An 18,577-nucleotide genomic window follows, 5' to 3' on the forward strand; every position below is an offset into this window, starting at 1 on the left:
GAGTTCCAGCATTTTATGTGTTGCTCAGGGTATACTGGTGAAATTCTGCATTGCCATCACAGACAGCGTTCTCACGGCAGCCACTACCGTCTGGTTCGGTGCATCGTCCTGCCACAATATACAAAAACTGCCCCAAACCGTCAGGTCGGCAGAGGTTGCAGTCTACCATCGCTACAGGACCAGCACATGTCGAGGACAAAGAAGCGGGCAGGAAAATTCATTGCAGACACCACCCACTCTACAAAGTACCTTTTCCAAAACCTCCCTTCAGGAGAGCTCTAAAGAGCTACTAGAACAAAAACCACGCAATCTTAAAAGTTTCCAATTAGTCCCACCCCCCCCCTTTATCTAATACACCTGTCACTGTACTGCAAACACCTTAAACCACTTTTTATAATGGTGTTTACATTGTAAATACATGCTGGAATTTAAGGAGTCATATAGAGCACCACAGCTCAAAAACGGGCCCTTTGGCCATCTAGTCCATGCTAATCTAGTCTCATCGATCTGCACCCAGACCATAGCCCTCCATACCCCTCTGATCCATGTACCCGTCCAAACTTCCCTTAAGTGTTAAAATCGAGCCTACATTGACCACTTCCAGAGCAGCTTGTTCCGCACTCTCACCACCCTCTGAGTAAACGAGTTCACTTTCATGTTCCCCTTCAACCTTTCACTCTTCGACCACGAGCTCCAGTTCAAGTCTCACCCAACCATGGAAAAAGCCTGAATGCATTTATCCCATCTAAGCCCCTCATAATAGAACATAGAACATAGAAAAGTACAGCACAGTACAGGCCCTTCGGCCCACAATGTTGTGCCGACCCTCAAACCCTGCCTCCCATATAACCCCCCACCTTAAATTCCTCCATATACCTGTCTAGTAGTCTCTTAAACTTCACTAGTGTATCTGCCTCCACCACTGACTCAGGCAGTGCATTCCACGCATCAACCACTCTCTGAGTAAAAAACCTTCCTCTAATATCTCCCTTGAACTTCCCACCCCTCACCTTGAAGCCATGTCCTCTTGTATTGAGCAGTGGTGCCCTGGGGAAGAGGCGCTGGCTATCCACTCTATCTGTTCCTCTTATTATCTTGTACTCCCCTATCATGTCTCCTCTCATCCTCCTTCTCTCCAAAGAGTAAAGCCCTAGCTCCCTTAATCTCTGAATATAATGCATACTTTCTAAACCAGGCAGCATCCTGGTAAATCTCCTCTGTACCCTTTCCAATGCTTCCACATCCTTCCTATAGTGAGGCGACCAGAACTGGACACAGTACTCCAAGTGTGGCCTAACCAGAGTTTTATAGAGCTGCATCATTACCTCGCGACTCTTAAACTCTATCCCTCGACTTATGAAAGCTAACACCCCATAAGCTTTCTTAACTACCCTATCCACCTGTGAGGCAACTTTCAGGGATCTGTGGACATGTACCCCCAGATCCCTCTGCTCCTCCACACTACCAAGTATTCTGCCATTTACTTTGTACTGTGCCTTGGAGTTTGTCCTTCCAAAGTATACCACCTCACACTTCTCCGGGTTGAATTCCATCTGCCACTTCTCAGCTCACTTCTGCATCCTATCAATGTCTGTCTGCAATCTTTGACAATCCTCTACACTATCTGCAACACCACCAACCCTTGTGTCGTCTGCAGACTTGCCAACCCACCCTTCTACCCCCACATCCAGGTCGTTAATAAAAATCACGAAAAGTAGAGGTCCCAGAACAGATCCTTGTGGGACACCACTAGTCACAATCCTCCAATCCGAACGTACTCCCTCCACCACCACCCTCTGCCTTCTGCAGGCAAGCCAATTCTGAATCCACCTGGCCAAACTTCCCTGGATCCCATGCCTTCTGACTTTCTGAATAAGCCTACCGTGTGGAACCTTGTCATGTATTTATGCCACCTCTGTACATTTACGATTCAGAGGTACAGCCACAACACCCAGCAATGCATGTATTTAACCCGAGCCCAAACACAGGACAGTTTACAATGACCAGCACACCTACTACACTGTATGTCTTTGGATCCTGGAACAAAACCAGAGCACCCAGAGGAACCCCGTGCGGTCACGGGGAGAATGTACACACTCCTTACAGACGGTGGCAGAAATGGAACCCAGATGCTGCAAAACAACAGATTTCACAATGTATGATGGTCGTATTTAACCTGGTTCTGATTCTGATTTGGATTATTATTGCCACATGGACAGAGATACAGTGAAAATCTTTTGTTCTGGACACCACTCAGACACATCATTCCAGACTGAAGTCCATCAAGGAAGTAGAAAAGGAAATTGGAATGCAAGGGTGTGATGTCAATAGTTTCAGGGAAAGAGCAGTGCCAGTAAATTATAAAAGGATCATAATGTGGCAGATTGGGAGATAGAGAGATCATCTTTAATAAACAAGATATCCTTTCAGCAGTCTGATATCAGCGGGATAGAAGCTGTCCTTGAGCCTGGTGGTATGTGATTTAAAGCTTTTGTATCTTCTGTCTGATGGGAGAGGGGGAAAGAGAGAATGTCTAGGGTGGGTGGGGTCTTTAATTCAACCGGCTGCTTTACTGAGGAAGCAGGAAGTGCAGAGGGTACGTCAGTTTCTGTGAATTGTGTTTTCTTTAGAGAAAGGTGTGACCTTTGTGTTAATGGTTGGTAGAGAGTAAGTTTCCTATAGTGAAAGAGTCGAGGACCAAAGGGCACAGCCTCAGAATAGAGGGACATCCCTTTAGAACAGAGATGAGCTGGATTTTTTTTTGCTAGAGGGTAGTGAATTTGTGGAATTCATTGCCACCAATACAGTGGAAGCCTAAACATTGCGTATATTCAAAGCAGAGGTCGATTAGTTCGGGTGTGAAAGGTTACAGGGAGAAATCAGGGGAATGGGATTGAGAGGTATAATAAATCAGCCGTGATGGAACGGCAGAGCAGACTCGATGAGCTGAATAGCCTAATTAGACTCTTATATCTTATGGTCTTAACGGGTCACTGTAAATTCAGCCTAGTGTGTCTGTGGTTGGGGCAATCTAGAGAGAGTAGACAGGAATTTGAGGAGAATGAAAAATGGGATTCCTGTCAGATCCATGTACCAGAGTGGTTGGTGTTCCATGTGGACTTTTTTTCCATGTTTTGCTTCTCCATGATTCAATGGGACTTTGCAGAGCTGGGCTGAGAAGTGGCAAACCCAGAAAGGTGTGACTTTGGAAGGCCGAACTTGAAAACACTAGGTTAATGACAGAATTCTTAGCAATGCAGAGGAATAGAGGGATCTTTGGGTCCACATCTACAGATCACTCAAAGTTCATAGGGTGATGAAGAAGGCATATGGTATGTTTGCCTTCATTAGTCAGGGGACTGAATTCAAGAGCTGCAAGGTCATGTTGCAGCTCCATAAAACTGGTTAGACCACACTCGGAGTGTCGTGTTCAGCTCTAGTCACCTCATTATAGGAAAGATATGGAAGGTTTAGAGAGGGTGCAGGAGAGATTTACCAGGAGGCTGTCTGGATTAGAGAGTATGTCTTATGAGGATAGGTTGAGTGAGCTAGGGGTTTTCTTGATAGAGGTGTACAAGATGATAAGAAGCATAGATAGAGTGGGCAACGCAGAGAGTTTTTCTCAGTGTGGAAATGCCTAATATGAGGGGGTATAATTTTAAGGCGACTGGAAGAAAGTTATGGGGTCAATGTCCAAGGTAGGTTTTTAACAAAGAGAGTGGTGGGTAAGTGGAACACGCTGTCAGGGCTGGTGGTAGTGGCAGATACTTTAGGGACTTTTAAGAGACTCGAAGATAGGCACATGGATGATAGAAAAATGGAGGGAAGGGTTAGATTGATCTTAGACTAGGTTAAAAAGTTGGCACAACATCGTGGGCCAAAGGGCCTGTACTGTGTTGTAGTGTTCTAGAATCACACTATAATTCCTTTTTCCTCAACCGTGCACTTCTCTATTCCCTGAAAAATCCTATTGTGACCACAGACAGACCCGAGAGGTCAGTGCAAATCTTTGGGAATGACCACGCAGGCTTGAATTATTGTCAGGCTGAACGATTTCTGAAGGGACACTGAACCCATTAACACTACCTCACTAGTTTTCTGTTTCTATCGGTCTCTGAAATTCAAGCAATAAAGCTCAAAAGATCACTGGCAATGAGCTTTTTTAAACTATGCTCCTAAACTGTGGAATTCAATACCTAAAACTGTAAGGGATGCAGACACAGTTGACACTTTTAAACACCAGCTCAAAGTGTATTTATTGTACCTTGCTATTAACTAACACCTTTTTATATTTTATTTTCATGTTTGCACTTTTTCCCATTGTAAACCACTTGGAACTACAGTGTCTGTATGAAAAGTGTTCTATAAATAAGTTATTATTATTATTTATTCTTTCTCAGCTCAAGCTGGTAAAACCTGAGGGACGGGCATAGCCAAGTACGCCCATCTCTCAATTGCTAGGAACTCTATAAATAGATCATTATTATTAGCTTTTCTCTCATTTTTCAGTGCTTAATTATTTTTTAAAATGTATTTCTTATTATAATTTATAGTATACTTTAGGCTGGCAGGGTGGAGATACCAAAGGAGGTGTAAGGTGTTCCTTCCCTCCGTTATCCTGCAGGTCACCCTCGGGCAAGGTGTAGCCCCTGCTTAGCCCCCGATCAGGGTCATGTGAAGTCATGGGAGCAGCTGGTGGATGGTCGTACGAGCAGCCAGTGCACATCACAAGTCCTGCTTACGTGACCATTGGTACCAGGCAGACAATCTCTGAAGAGTATTAATAATGGATGGGGTCACCCATCTTGTAAAGACACTGCCCAGAAGAAGGCAATGGTAAAACAATTCTGTAGAAAAATTTGCCGAGAACAATCGCTGTCAAGACCATGATCGCCCACGTGGCATGTAATGATGACGGTAATGAGTATATTTTATAAATTACAATGTAGCGCTGCCATTGCACAACAAACTTGATGACATATTAAATCTGATTCTAATTCTCAAGCTCTCGGAGCCTGAAAACAACAGGAGATTTTGCCCAGTCACTCAGTGAGCAGATTGAGAACCCGGATGCTGGAGATTCTGCAGATGCAGGAAATCTAGAGCAACACACACAGGATGTTGGAGGAAGCAGCAAATTAACAAATTTCACGATATATGCCATTGATATTAAACCTGATTCTGAACTTCAGACCTGATGAAGGGTCTGGACCTGAAACATCGACTGTTCATTCCCCCTTCACAGATGCTGTCTGACCAACTGAGTTCCTTCAGCATCTTTGTGTGTGAACTTTATTCTGCATTCCGGTATCGTTTTCCCTTGTACTACCTCAACGTATGAATGTGTTGAAATGGTTTGTATGGATTTTTCACTCTTCCTCAGCACATGGAAACCATGATAACTTAACTGAAGAAGGGTCTCAGTCTGGAATGGTGACTCTTTATTCTTCTCCATAGAAGCTGCCTGACCTGCTGAGTTCCTCCAGCATTTTGTGTGTGTGTTTTCTGGATTTCAGGCATCTGCAGAATCTCTTGTGTTGATAACTCAACTTGCCGATTTTCCCTGGACCGGAACTTGCCTCCCTCCCCCGCCCTCCCCCCTCCAAGGCCATTCACTCACCCTTCCTGGCCGCCTCCTCTTTGCCGAGCTTTATGTAGAGGTACCGTGGGCTCTCGGGGCAGAAGGGGAGCAAGATGGCCTGCAGGATGGCGGGCGCACCTGACAGCCCGAGAAGCAGTGGCCACAGACGGTCGTTCCCCAACAGCGAGTTGAGCCCAATCACCTGCCATGGACAGGAGCAGAAGGTCAGTGTGTGTCTGGGTGGGGGGAAAGGGGTTTGTTTTGCTATTGTTGTTTGTGTGTCGGCTGCATGTGGTTCTGCAGAACATTGTGGGCATGCTATGTTGGTTTTGGAATGTGTGGCAATACTCCGGCTGCTCCCAGCACACTCTAAGGGTGATAGAAAACTACACAGAAACAGGCCCTTCAGCCTATCTAGTCCATGCCTAGACTCATCAACCCAGATCATAATCATCTGTAGCCCACCTACCCATGGACCTATCCAAATTCCTCTTCACTCTCACTATCCTCTGCGCGAAGAAGTTCCCCCTCACGTTCCCCTTAAACATTTCACCTTTCACCCTTAACCCATGACCTCTAGTTCTAATCTGATCGAACCTCAGTGGGAGAAGCCTGCTGGCATTAACCCTATCTATACCCCTCATAATTTTGTATATGTCTATCAAATCTCCTCATTCCCCTCTGCTTTAGGGAACAAATTCCTAGCCTATTGAACCTTCCCCTATAACTCAGGTCTTCCAGACCTGGCAACATCCTTGTAAATTTTCTCTGCACTCATTGGTTCTTGCAGGCAGCATGGCAGTGTAGCAGTCAGCGCACTTGCTTTACAATTTCCGATCAGGGTTCGATTCCCACCATTGGCTGTAATACTAACACCACCAGGTTCAGGAACAATAATTATCCCTCAACCATCAGGTTCTTGAACCAGAGGGGATAACTTCACTCAACTTCACTCACCCCGACACTGAACTGCCCCCACAACCTATGGAATCACTTTCAAGGACACTTCATCTCACGTTCTCAGTATCTATTGCTTATCTATTTATTATTATTATTATTATTTCTTTCTTTTTGTATTCTGCACACTGGTTGAACCCCCAGTTGGTGGGTCTTTCACTGATTCTGTTATGGTTTTTGTTTTATTTTGGATTTATTGAGTATGCCTGCATGAAAATGAATCTCAGGGTTGTGTATCATGATAATAAATTTACTTTGAACTTTGAAAAAGGAGTTTGTATGTTCTCCTGTGACCATATGGGTTTCAACCCGGTGCTGCAGTTTGCTCCCATGTCCAAAGACATACAAGTTCAGCCTAGTAAGTTGTGGGCACACAACACTCTCGGACTGTGTAGGAATTGGACGGGTGCCGGGACTTGTACAACACACTCTCGGACTGTGTTGCCCAATGGAGCCAAACAACACATTCATTGTACATTTTGATGTTTTGATGTACTGTACATGTGACAAATAAAGCTAATCTTTAAAGTACTTTAAGATTGCTTCAGATGTTTAATGTCATTTCCAGTACACAAACTTAGAGGGAAACAAAAGAATTGTTACTCTGGATCCAATACAGCAGGAAAAAAAAAACTTTCAGATAAAAAATGCAATAATTAAAAAAAAACAATAAATATAAATACATAAGATAGCTTATATACATAAATTGATTGTTTGTCCATAAAGTGACGCTAGGCACAGGAGTGTCTGTACATATGATGACTGACAGGAAATGATAACGTCGTGGTGTTTGGAGAGGTGGGTTAGTGGGTGGAGGTGTTGATCAGCCTTACTGCTTGGGGAAAGTAACTGTTTTTGAGTCAATTAATCCACCCGTAGAAGCTACATAGCCTCCACACCAGATTAGGATTATGTTTAATCTTGAAACTGCCAGAGGAAATGGTGGAGGTTGTTTCAATACAAGAGACTTGGACAGGTTCACGGATAGTAGGGGTGTGGTGCGCGGCCCTGCTGTTGCCATGCCAACGTACTGTACCTGGCTCAGGAGGATTCCCGTGACGATGGCCAGCTGGTGGATGGTGCCCAGTGCCCCGCGCATGCTGGTGGGGGAGATCTCCCCGATGTACATGGGCACCAGTCCCGACGATAGACCTACAAGGGATGCAGAGAGCTTGGTTGGTGTCATCTGAAACGTTCGAGCCAGCATGGCCCAGCAGTCTGAACCATTCCCATGAGGCTGTGGGGACGAGATATAGAGGTCTCTCTATTGGACTGTGACAAGAGAAAGGAATATGCTCCCACCACAGAGAGGCTCTTCAGGCTAACCAACGGCATCTGCCCACTTACATAAATCCCACACTAACCCCAATTTATTAAACCATAAGATATAGGAGCAGAATTGGGCCATCCAGCCCATTGCGTCTACTCCGCCATTCCATCATGGCTGATTTATTATCCCTCTGAACCCCATTCTCCTGCCTTCTCCCCGTAACCTTAGATGTCCTGTCTAATCACAAGCCCATCAATCTCCACTTTAAATATACTCAATAACCTGGCCTCCACAGCCCCCTGTGGCAATGAATTCCACAGATTCACCACCCTCTGGCTAAAGAAATTCCTCTTCATCTCTTCATCTAAATGGACGTCCCTCTATTCTAAGTCTGTGCCTTCTGGTCATAGACTCCCCCATTATAAGAAACATCTTCTCCACATTCACTCAATGTAGGCCTTTCAATATTTGGTAGGTTTCAGTGAGACCCGCCCCCTCATTCTTCTGTACTCTAGTAAATTCAGGCCCAGAGCCATCAAACGCTCTTCACCCATTAACCCTTCCATTACCAGAATTATTCTCCAGGTGTCCTCATTCTTGCCTTGTTCTTCTAAACTCCACTTACTGGGAATGCTTGTCTACCACTGCCAGTTCAGCACCTCCGTCTGTTACACTGTGCCAACTGGCACGGTGGGCATGTGGGGTCCAGTGAGGGCAGACGACCCTGGCTCCAGAGATTAACCATCAAAACCCACCAGAGTATCAACACTTTACCACAATAGATGCCGGTGATGGCTCTCCCTGCGATGACCATGATGTGCGATGGGCCCATTTTTGCCAAACCCATCAACAGGGCACCAACTATTGCCAGAACGTTGAGAACCTTCATCGCCTTCAGCCTGGAGAGTGAAGAAAGCACGGAGGTTAGAAAGCAACTTCAGAGTCAAAGATTCTTTAAGATTGGCATTTCCAGTACGTAAGTGTAATGAAGAACAAAATAATTGTTACTCCTGGTCCGACGCAGCACAAAAGTACAGAATAAGATAAAGAACACAATAATTAAAAAAAACTTTGAGAGGCAGAACGAGGTGATGGCACTAAACAGAGACTGCTTTGCCTGCATCTTTGGAACAGCTCTATTTCTGTCTTTGATATCTCTTTTTTCTCCCTTTCCAAGGTTCTTTTGAAGACCCTGACCTGGAGTTACACTCTGACTTTGGTTCTTTGTGGGAATGGGACCCGCTCTCAGGGCCTCACGACCGGCCGCTTTTTGTTCTCACAAGGACGCAGCCTGGAAGACTAGTGCGCATTCAGGGTGCTGGATTTTCAGAATCAGAGGGACTAATTCAAGGCCGGTGCCCTGACTGAGGCGTCGTGGGAGAACACGGAATATTGGGAGCAACGGTTTGGCTGCTGGCTGTGTGAGCCTTTCTGGGGCTGACTGTCTGGGTGCAGAGCTCGGAAAAGGTGGCGCAACAGACTTTTAACATCATAAATCAGCGATTTGTCTGTTATGTCTCCCCTCTCAATGCGAAATGGGGACACCTCTTTTTCCATTATGAGGGAGAGAGAGAGTCTGTGGTATGTCAAATTACCAGGTGAACGAGTAGTCATCGGGGTACTGCAAGTCTGTGTCTTTATTGATGCTTTGCTGCACGTTTGAGCGATCGGTGGGAGGTGCCAATGCTTTTTTGCCAGTGGGGGAGGGGGTTGTTGCTTTGTTGCTGCTTATGCATGGGAGGGAGGAGTTGGAGGGCTTTGGGATTCTAACATTTAACTGTCATTGGTTCCTCTGTTTTCATGGATATTTACAAAGAAAAATAATTTCAGGATGTATATTGTATACATTTCTCTGACATTAAATGTGCTTATTGACCTATGATAAACATATGTGTATAGATAGATTGGATGTCCATAAAGTGACATTAGGCACAGGAGTGTCTGTATATAAGGTGACTGACAGGAAATGATAAAGTTGTGGTGGTTGGGGGTGTGGAGGGTTGAGTTAGGGGGTGGAGGTGTTGATCAGCCTTATTGCTTGGGGAAAGTAACTGTTTTTGAGTCTGGTGGTCCTGGTGTGGATGCTACATAACCTCCTCCCTGATGGGAGTAGGACAAATGAGCAGGGTGGGTGGGATCCTTCATGATGTTACTGGCCTTTTCCCAGCACCTTTCCATGTGTATGTCCTTGATGAAGGATAGGCTATGCCGATGATATGCTTTGGCTACCTGTGGAATCTTCATGCAGGCTGCAGTGCAGTTTTTGTACCAAGGAGAAATATTTACAAGAAACCTGAGGGGAGATGTTTTCACTCAGAGTGTGGAACAAGCTGCCAGTGGAAGTGGTGGATGTGGATTAGATTATAGACCATAAGACCATAAGACATAGGAGCAGAATTAGGCCATTCAGCCCATCGAATCCACTCCGCCATTTCATCATGGCAGATCCCTGATCCCTTTCAACCCAACGCACCTGTCCTGTCACCTTATCGCTTGATGCCATGACCAATCAGGAAACTATCGCTAGATAGGTGATGTGATGAGGACGTTTCCTATAGTGGGGTAGTTTAGGACCAGAGGCACAGCCTCAGAATAGAAGGATGTCCAGAATTTCTTTAAGCACAGATGGCTGTGGAGGCCAAATCACTGGTATATTTAAAGCACAGGTTAATAGTTTCTTGATTAGAAAGAATGTTAAAGGTCACAGGCAGAATGCAGGAGAATGGGATTGAGAGGGTTAAAAAATCAGCCATGATTGAACGGTGGAGCAGACTCGATGGAGCAAATGGCCTAGTTCTGCTCCTCTGTCTTAAGGCAATGGTTGTGGTTAAAAGGGTGGTACAAAATCTGTACTGTATTGTTCTGTTTGATCATGTTGGTTAGGGACAAGTATTGTCCAGGACATCTTGCACCCAGCCGCCAGGCAGGAAGTTTAATATCTTAGTCAAAAGATGGATATGTTGCCCTTCCTCAATTCCATGTTGAACAGTCGGCCTTGATTCTCTAGAAAGGTGAACAATCTAATTCTGGGAGACTCTGAGATGACCAGAAACTATGGCCAAATCCCTAAAGGAACACAAGTAGTTTCAAAGTTCAAAGTAAATGAATTATCAAAATTCATATTTGTCACTATATACTTTGAGATTCATGGTCTTGTAGGCATTCACAGTAAGGAGAAAGAAACAGAAAAGAATCAATGGAAAACCTCACACAACAAAGGCAAACAACCAATAAACAGAAGACAACAAATTGTGCAAATACAAAACAGAAAAAAATTAAGTAAATAAGTAATAAACATTGAGAATATGAGTTGCAGAGCACTTGAACGTCAGTCCAAAGGTTGTGGAATCAATTCGGTGTTGAGCTGAGTGAAGTTGTCCTCTCTGGTTCAAGTGCCTGACGGTTGAGGGGTAATAACTGTTCCTGAACCTGGTGGTGTGGGACCTGATGGTTGAGGGGTAATAACCGTTCCTGAACCTGGTGGTGTGGGACCTGATGGTTGAGGGGTAATAACTGTTCCTGAACCTGGTGGTGTGGGACCTGATGGCTGAGGGGTAATAACTGTTCCTGAACCTGGTGGTGTGGGACCTGACGGTTGAGGGGTAATAACTGTCCCTGAACCTGGTGATGTGGGACCTGATGGTTGAGGGGTAATGACTGTTCCTGAACCTGGTGGTGTGGGACCTGATGGTTGAGGGGTAATAACTGTTCCTGAACCTGGTGGTGTGGGACCTGATGGTTGAGGAGTAATAACTGTTCCTGAACCTGGTGGTGTGGGACCTGATGGTCGAGGGGTAATAACTGTTCCCGAACCTGGTGGTGTGGGACCTGATGGTTGAGCGATAATAACTGTTCCTGAACTTGGTGGTGTGGGACCTGATGGTTGAGGGGTAGTAACTGTTCCTGAACCTGGTGGTGTGGGACCTCATGGTTGAGGAGTAATAACTGTTCCTGAACCTGGTGGTGTGGGACCTGATGGTCGAGGGGTAATAACTGTTCCCGAACCTGGTGGTGTGGGACCTGATGGTCGAGGGGTAATAACTGTTCCTGAACCTGGTGGTGTGGGACCTGATGGTTGAGGGGTAATAACTGTTCCTGAACCTGGTGGTGTGGGACCTGATGGTTGAGGGGTAATAACTGTTCCTGAACCTGGTGGTGTGGGAGCTGATGGTCGAGGGGTAATAACTGTTCCTGAACCTGGTGGTGTGGGACCTGATGGTTGAGGAGTAATAACTGTTCCTGAACCTGGTGGTGTGGGACCTGATGGTTGAGGGGTAATAACTGTTCCTGAACCTGGTGGTGTGGGACCTGATGGTTGAATGATAATAACTGTTCCTGAACCTGGTGGTATGAGTCCTGATGGTTGAGGGGTAATAACTGTTCCTGAACCTGGTGGTGTGGGACCTGTTGGTTGAGGGGTAATAACTGTTCCTGAACCTGGTGGTGTGGGTCCTGATGGTTGTGAGGTAGTAACTGTTCCTGAACCTGGTGGTATGGGTCCTGATGGTTGAGGGGTAGTAACTGTCCCTGAACCTGGTGGTGTGGGACCTGATGGTTGAGGGGTAATAACTGTCCCTGAACCTGGTGGTGTGGGTCCTGATGGTTGAGGGGTAATAACTGTTCCTGAACCTGGTGGTGTGGGACCTGATGGTTGAGGGGTAATAACTGTTCCTGAACCTGGTGGTGTGGGACCTGATGGTTGAGGGGTAATAACTGTTCCTGAACCTGGTGGTGTGGGTCCTGATGGTTGTGAGGTAGTAACTGTTCCTGAACCTGGTGGTGTGGGACCTGATGGTTGAGGGGTAATAACTGTTCCTGAACCTGGTGGTGTGGGACCTGATGGTTGAGGGGTAATAACTGTTCCTGAACCTGGTGGTGTGGGTCCTGATGGTTGTGAGGTAGTAACTGTTCCTGAACCTGGTGGTATGGGTCCTGATGGTTGAGGGGTAGTAACTGTCCCTGAACCTGGTGGTGTGGGACCTGATGGTTGAGGGGTAATAACTGTCCCTGAACCTGGTGGTGTGGGTCCTGATGGTTGAGGGGTAATAACCGTTCCTGAACCTGGTGGTGTGGGACCTGATGGTTGAGGGGTAATTACTGTTCCTGAACCTGGTGGTGTGGGTCCTGATGGTTGTGAGGTAGTAACTGTTCCTGAACCTGGTGGTATGGGTCCTGATGGTTGAGGGGTAGTAACTGTCCCTGAACCTGGTGGTGTGGGACCTGATGGTTGAGGGGTAATAACTGTCCCTGAACCTGGTGGTGTGGGTCCTGATGGTTGAGGGGTAATTACTGTTCCTGAACCTGGTGGTGTGGGACCTGATGGTTGAGGGGTAATTACTGTTCCTGAACCTGGTGGTGTGGGACCTGATGGTTGAGGGGTAATTACTGTTCCTGAACCTGGTGGTGTGGGACCTGATGGTTGAGGGGTAATAACTGTTCCTGAACCTGGTGGTGTGGGACCTGATGGTTGAGGGGTAATAACTGTTCCTGAACCTGGTGGTGTGGGACCTGAGTCTGCTATACCTTCTTCCTAATGGCAACAGTGCGAAGAGTGTATGGTCTGAGTAGTGGGTGTCCTTGATGATGGACGCTGCTTTCCTGCAACAGTGCTCCATGTAGATGTGCTCAGTGGTGGGGAGGGTTTTACCCGTGATGGACTGGGCTTTATCCACTACTTTTTGTAGAATTTTCCATTCCTGGGCACTGGTGTTTCCATACCAGGCCATGATGCAACCAGTCAGAATAGTCTCCACCCTCCATGTATAGAAGTTAGTCAAAGTTTTAGATGTCATGCTGAATCCTTGCAAACTTCTAAGAAATGAGAAGCATTGCCATGGTTTCTTCGAAATGGCACTTACACGCTGGACCAGGACAGATCCTCACAAATGATAACACTGAGTAGTTTAAAGTTGCTGATCCTCTCTGTTTGGGGGCTACTTATCACAAAGGATTGGATTGGACAATTGAAGCTCAAGCTCGCCAATCTGTGAGCCCACTTCACCTCTGTTCTTTAGATCACTGATGTTGGAATGAGTAAACTGAGGTTGTAAAATGGAACTGGCGACCAACAGTACTGTCTTGCAGGCAGCTCACAAAATTACTAGATACTCTAGTAGACATACTTCTTTTGAACTAACTAAACAATCTGGCACTTTTGCGATCTCCTAGGGGATTTGGTGAACTGGACTCTCGAGAGTGCAGGTAAGACTGGGGCAGCCATCACCACAGCAACGAGGCCTGAGAGTGGAAGACGAATTCGCGGTCTGCTCCATTACTCCACACCTGTTAAAGTGTCGAGCAAGGGGTGTTCAGCACCATCTGCCTACGTTTGACCGGCCTCCCTCTCTTCTCGCTACTACTGTCGGGAGGGAGGTGCGGTGGTCTTGGGTTTCCTGGTGCCAGGTTCGGGAGCAGTTGTAGCCCTCCAGCCACTAGGCCCCGGACCAGCTTCGCTTGTCCCAGCACCGAACGTGCTCATGTTCCATGCGCTGTTGTCTACTCCTTTTTTACTATTTGCGCGATTTGTCCTTGTTCTGCTTTTAATATTTCAATAATATTTGAGTAATCTTGTATGTATATATATATATATTTGATTAAGCATTCTTGTTCACATATATAATTTATTACAGGCTATATGTAAAAATACGTGGTCATCACACTACCACGTGAAGTTACAAAACATAACAGTCCTCTTTTGAAAATTGGATATGTGGTGGTCTTGTTGTGTGAGTTCTTAGTGAATTCTCTTTTGTTTCGTTGTTTTGTGGCTGCCTGCAAGAAAATGAATCTCAAGGTTGTATGTAGTATACATAGTTTGACAATAAATGTACTTTGAACTTAGCTCCCATTCTGAGTTAAATCCGGTAATGAAGACTGAGACATGATTCTGCCTTTCACACACCCTCCTGCACACCACATCAGGATTCCTTCTGGGATTCTAGCCAGATCCAGACAGGCCTGTAGGTCAAAGCCACTGGGTCAGCTTGTCTGGACATCAGAGGCCTGACGTCTGCCAGTCTGGGCCACGGAATGGAGGTTGGAGGCCTGATATCTCAGAGGCTAAGAGTCCGGAATGAAGGACTGCAGGCTTGTCCTGGAGTTGCAGGCCGATCTGTGTGTCTGAGTGGTTGGGTGGGAAAGGGGCTTGATTGCTCTTGTCTTGTTTTGTTGTTGATGTTATTTTTGCAGTTCAGATGAACTCTGTGGACATGATATATCGGCTCCGGAAAGCGTGGCCACACTTGTGGACTTCCCTCAGCACAAGTTGGGGGACTGGTTTGTCGAGCCCTTTCACATCACTCGCAACAAGTAGGCTATCCTGGTGTCCTATCACCTTAATTCCAATTCCCATTCCCCTTCTGATGTGTCAGCCCATAGTATCCTCTGCTGCAATTCCCATTCCCTTTCCGATGTGTCAGCCCACAGTCCTCTACAGCAATTCCCATTCCGTTTCCGATGTGTCAGCCCATAGTATCCTCCAATCCCCATTCCCTTTCCAATGTGTCAGCCCATAGTTCTCTACTGCAATTCCCATTCCCTTTCCGATGTGTCAGCCCATAGTCCTCTACACCAATTCCCATTCCCTTTCTGATTTGTCAGCCCATAGTCCTCTACAGCAATTCCCATTCCCTCTCCGATGTGTCAGCCCATAGTATCCTCCAATCCCCATTCCCTTTCTGATTTGTCAGCCCATAGTATTCTCTGCTGCAATTCCCATTCCCTCTCCGATGTGTCAGCCCATAGTATCCTCTACTGCAATGATAAGGCCATTCTCAACTTGGAAGAGCAACACCTCATATTCCATCTGGGTAACCTCCAACTTCATGGCACTAACATCAATTCCTCTAACTTCTCCCTATCCCTGTTCCATCTTCTTCACTCTGCCTCCCCTCTTACCTCTTCTCTTCTCCTCACCTGCCCTTCACCTCCTCCGGTACCCCTCCTTCTTCCCTTTCTCCCATGGTCCACTCTCCTCTCCTAACAGATTCCTTCTTCTTTTCCACCTATCACCTTCCAGCTCCTTACGTCACCTCCCCTTGTCCACCCACCTGGTCTCACCTATCACCTGCCAGTTTGCACTCCTTCCCCTCCCCCACCATGTTATTTTGGCTTCTTCCTCCTTCCTTCAGTCGTAATGCAGGGTCTCGGCCCGAAACACCGACTGCTAATTCATTTCCATAGACGCTGCCTGACCTCCTGAGTTATCCAGCATTTCACGTGTGTTAAATCCTTGGTCGTGTTGTTTGTTAATGCAGACAGCACATCTACTGCACGTTTCGATTACACACTGAGTCAGAATGTGAATCATTCCTCACAGGGGATTCAAACGAGGAGAAGCATGCTGTTTGACTGCAGAAGCATAATATTCACAGCAGGGCCCAGTTCACAGACAGCTGGGCCCAACAACGTGGACTGGGAGACCAGGCTGACTCCAGTCCCTTGGGTAATCTGCATGGTCCAATTCCAGCTTCAGTATTAAGGCATATTGCATTGCTTTGGATGGGGATCTCTCAGAGAAGGCAGCTGGTGTGAATTTAGCCAAAATCTCTGTGGGTTCATTTGGGAAAGGAGCTTTAATCCTGGAGCAAAGGCACGATGCTGTTAGAGCTCTAGGCGTCAGAGTGCAGAGTTCAATTCCAGCATCCTCTGTAAGGAAGTTTGTATGCTCTTCCCGTGTGTGTGGGTTTCCTCTGGGTGCTCGCACAGTCCAAAGACGGTTAGTAGGTTAACTGGTCATTATAAATTGTCCCATGATTAAGCTAGGGTTAACTATGTGGTTGCTGGGCAGTGTGGCTGGTTGGGCTTGTCTCTAAATAAAGTGAAATTGGATAACCTATCTGTGTACCTGCCCAGCCTGTCTGCCAGGTAGCCGACGAAGAAGGATGAGAACATGCCCCCAATGCAGAAGATGGCGACAGACAGGGTCCAGTAAACAACCACTTGCCGATCCTTCTGCTGGCTGGCTGCTTGTGTGAGGTTCCCGGTCGCCGTGTCGTTTCGGTCAGCTTGGAGGATCCGGGCATAATGCCTCTCGATGACCTGGGGAGAGGATCAGACCAGGAGTGAGTCTTTGCTCAAGGAGCACTGAACCTCTAATCCAAGTAGGAATTACAAACCAAACTCTGTCATGGTAACATAGGACATGACAGCACAATACACGCCCTTCGGCCCACAATTTTGTACCGACCTTTTAACTAAGATCAATCAAACCCTTTCCTTCCCTGGAACCCTCCACTTTTCTCTCAGCCATTTGTCTATCTGAGAGTTTCTTAAATGTCACTAAATTATCTGCCTCTACCCTGGCAGAGTGATCCACGCTCCCACTACTCTCTGTGCAGAAAATATACCTACCTCTGACACCTCCCATACGTCCCTCTTAACACCTTAAAATTATGCCCCATTTCCACCCTGGGAATAGGTCTCTGCCCATCCACTCTATCTATGTCTCTTATCATCTTGTACACCTCTGTCACTGAATTCACCCACTGAATTTGGAAAGGGCTGTAAACTCAGCCAGAAATGTGTTATGTTTTGCAATGTACTGCTGCCACAAAACAACAAATTTTAAGACAATGTGTCTGCGATAATAAACCTGATGATATTTCCTCTGGGTAGCCTCCAACCTGATGGTATGAACATAGATTTCCCCTTCCAGTATTTTTCCCTCCCCCTTCCCTCTTTTTCTTATTCTCCCCTCTGGCCCTCTTACTTCTCCGCCTCACCTGCCCATCACTTCTCCCTGGTGCCCCTCCTCCTCGCCTTTCTCCCATGGTTCGCTCTCCTCTCCAATCAGATTCCTTCTTCTTCAACTCTTTACCTTTTCCACCTATCACCTCCCAGCCTCTTACTTCATTCCTCTTGACCGACCCACCGGGCTTCACCTATCACCTTCTAGTTTGTCCTACTTCCTTCCCCCACCCCCACCTCCTTTTTCTGGCTTTGTTCCCCTTCCTTTCCAGTCCTGATGAAGATTCAAAGTGCACTTATTATCAAAGAGATTTGTCTTCCCACAGACAGCCGCAAAGCAAAGGAATACCACAGAACGTGTTCAAAAAATACATCCAATGTGGCAAAAGAAAAGAACAAGATAAAGTGAAAAAGAGATTTTATGTGTTATGGCATACAATATTCGGATTTGGATTCAGATGGTTTAAGTGATGATGAGGTGCCAGTCTGATTTACCTCCTGGGGCGCGTTGATGACTCCCGTTCCATAGCCAAACTGCAGAGATCCCAGTACTGCAGTGAAGACGGACAAGAGCAGGAGGCCAGATGGCTGGGGACAGAGAGCACAGGACATTACAGGCTGTATGCATGGGATGAGATTAATTAGTCACTTGCACATTCAACCATATAGTACATAATGGGTTCACAAACAAGAGAAAATCTGCAGACGCTGCAAATCCGAGCAACACGCACAAACTGCTAGAGGAACTCAGGCCAGGCTGCATCGATGGAGAAAAGCACAGAAGACATTTCGGGCTGAGACCCTTCGGCAGGACTGGAGTAGATTTAAAAGGTGGGGGGAGGGGAGGGAGAAGCACCAGGTGACAGGTGAAGCCGGGAGGCGGTGGGGAGGGGGTGAAGCAAAGAGCTGTGAGGTCGATTGGTGAAAGAGATACAGGGCTGGAGAAGAGGGAATCTGTTAGGAGAGGACAGAAGGCCATGGAAGAATGTAAAGAGGAGGAGCACCAGAGGGAGGCGATGGGCAGGCGGGGAGATAAGGTGAGAGAGGGGAAAGGGGATGGGGAACGGTGAGGGTGGGGCATT

At 46.6% G+C, this 18,577-nt stretch overlaps 1 protein-coding gene across 1 annotated transcript in view; it reads right to left on the reverse strand.

The window, feature by feature from the left end:
• The window catches only part of slc2a2 (solute carrier family 2 member 2), a 68,350-nt gene that overhangs the window by 35,910 nt on the left and 13,863 nt on the right, over positions 1–18,577 (reverse strand). The window contains exons 2-6 of the mRNA XM_063045263.1: positions 17,991–18,083; positions 16,654–16,847; positions 8,583–8,707; positions 7,575–7,690; positions 5,621–5,783 (exon numbers count right to left, since the gene is read on the reverse strand). Coding sequence (XP_062901333.1) covers positions 5,621–5,783; positions 7,575–7,690; positions 8,583–8,707; positions 16,654–16,847; positions 17,991–18,083 — 691 coding nt within the window. The remainder of the gene's footprint in view (positions 1–5,620; positions 5,784–7,574; positions 7,691–8,582; positions 8,708–16,653; positions 16,848–17,990; positions 18,084–18,577) is intronic.

This window comes from Mobula hypostoma, chromosome 4 (assembly GCF_963921235.1).
Source record: "Mobula hypostoma chromosome 4, sMobHyp1.1, whole genome shotgun sequence".
In the NCBI taxonomy this organism is placed as follows: domain Eukaryota; kingdom Metazoa; phylum Chordata; class Chondrichthyes; order Myliobatiformes; family Myliobatidae; genus Mobula; species Mobula hypostoma.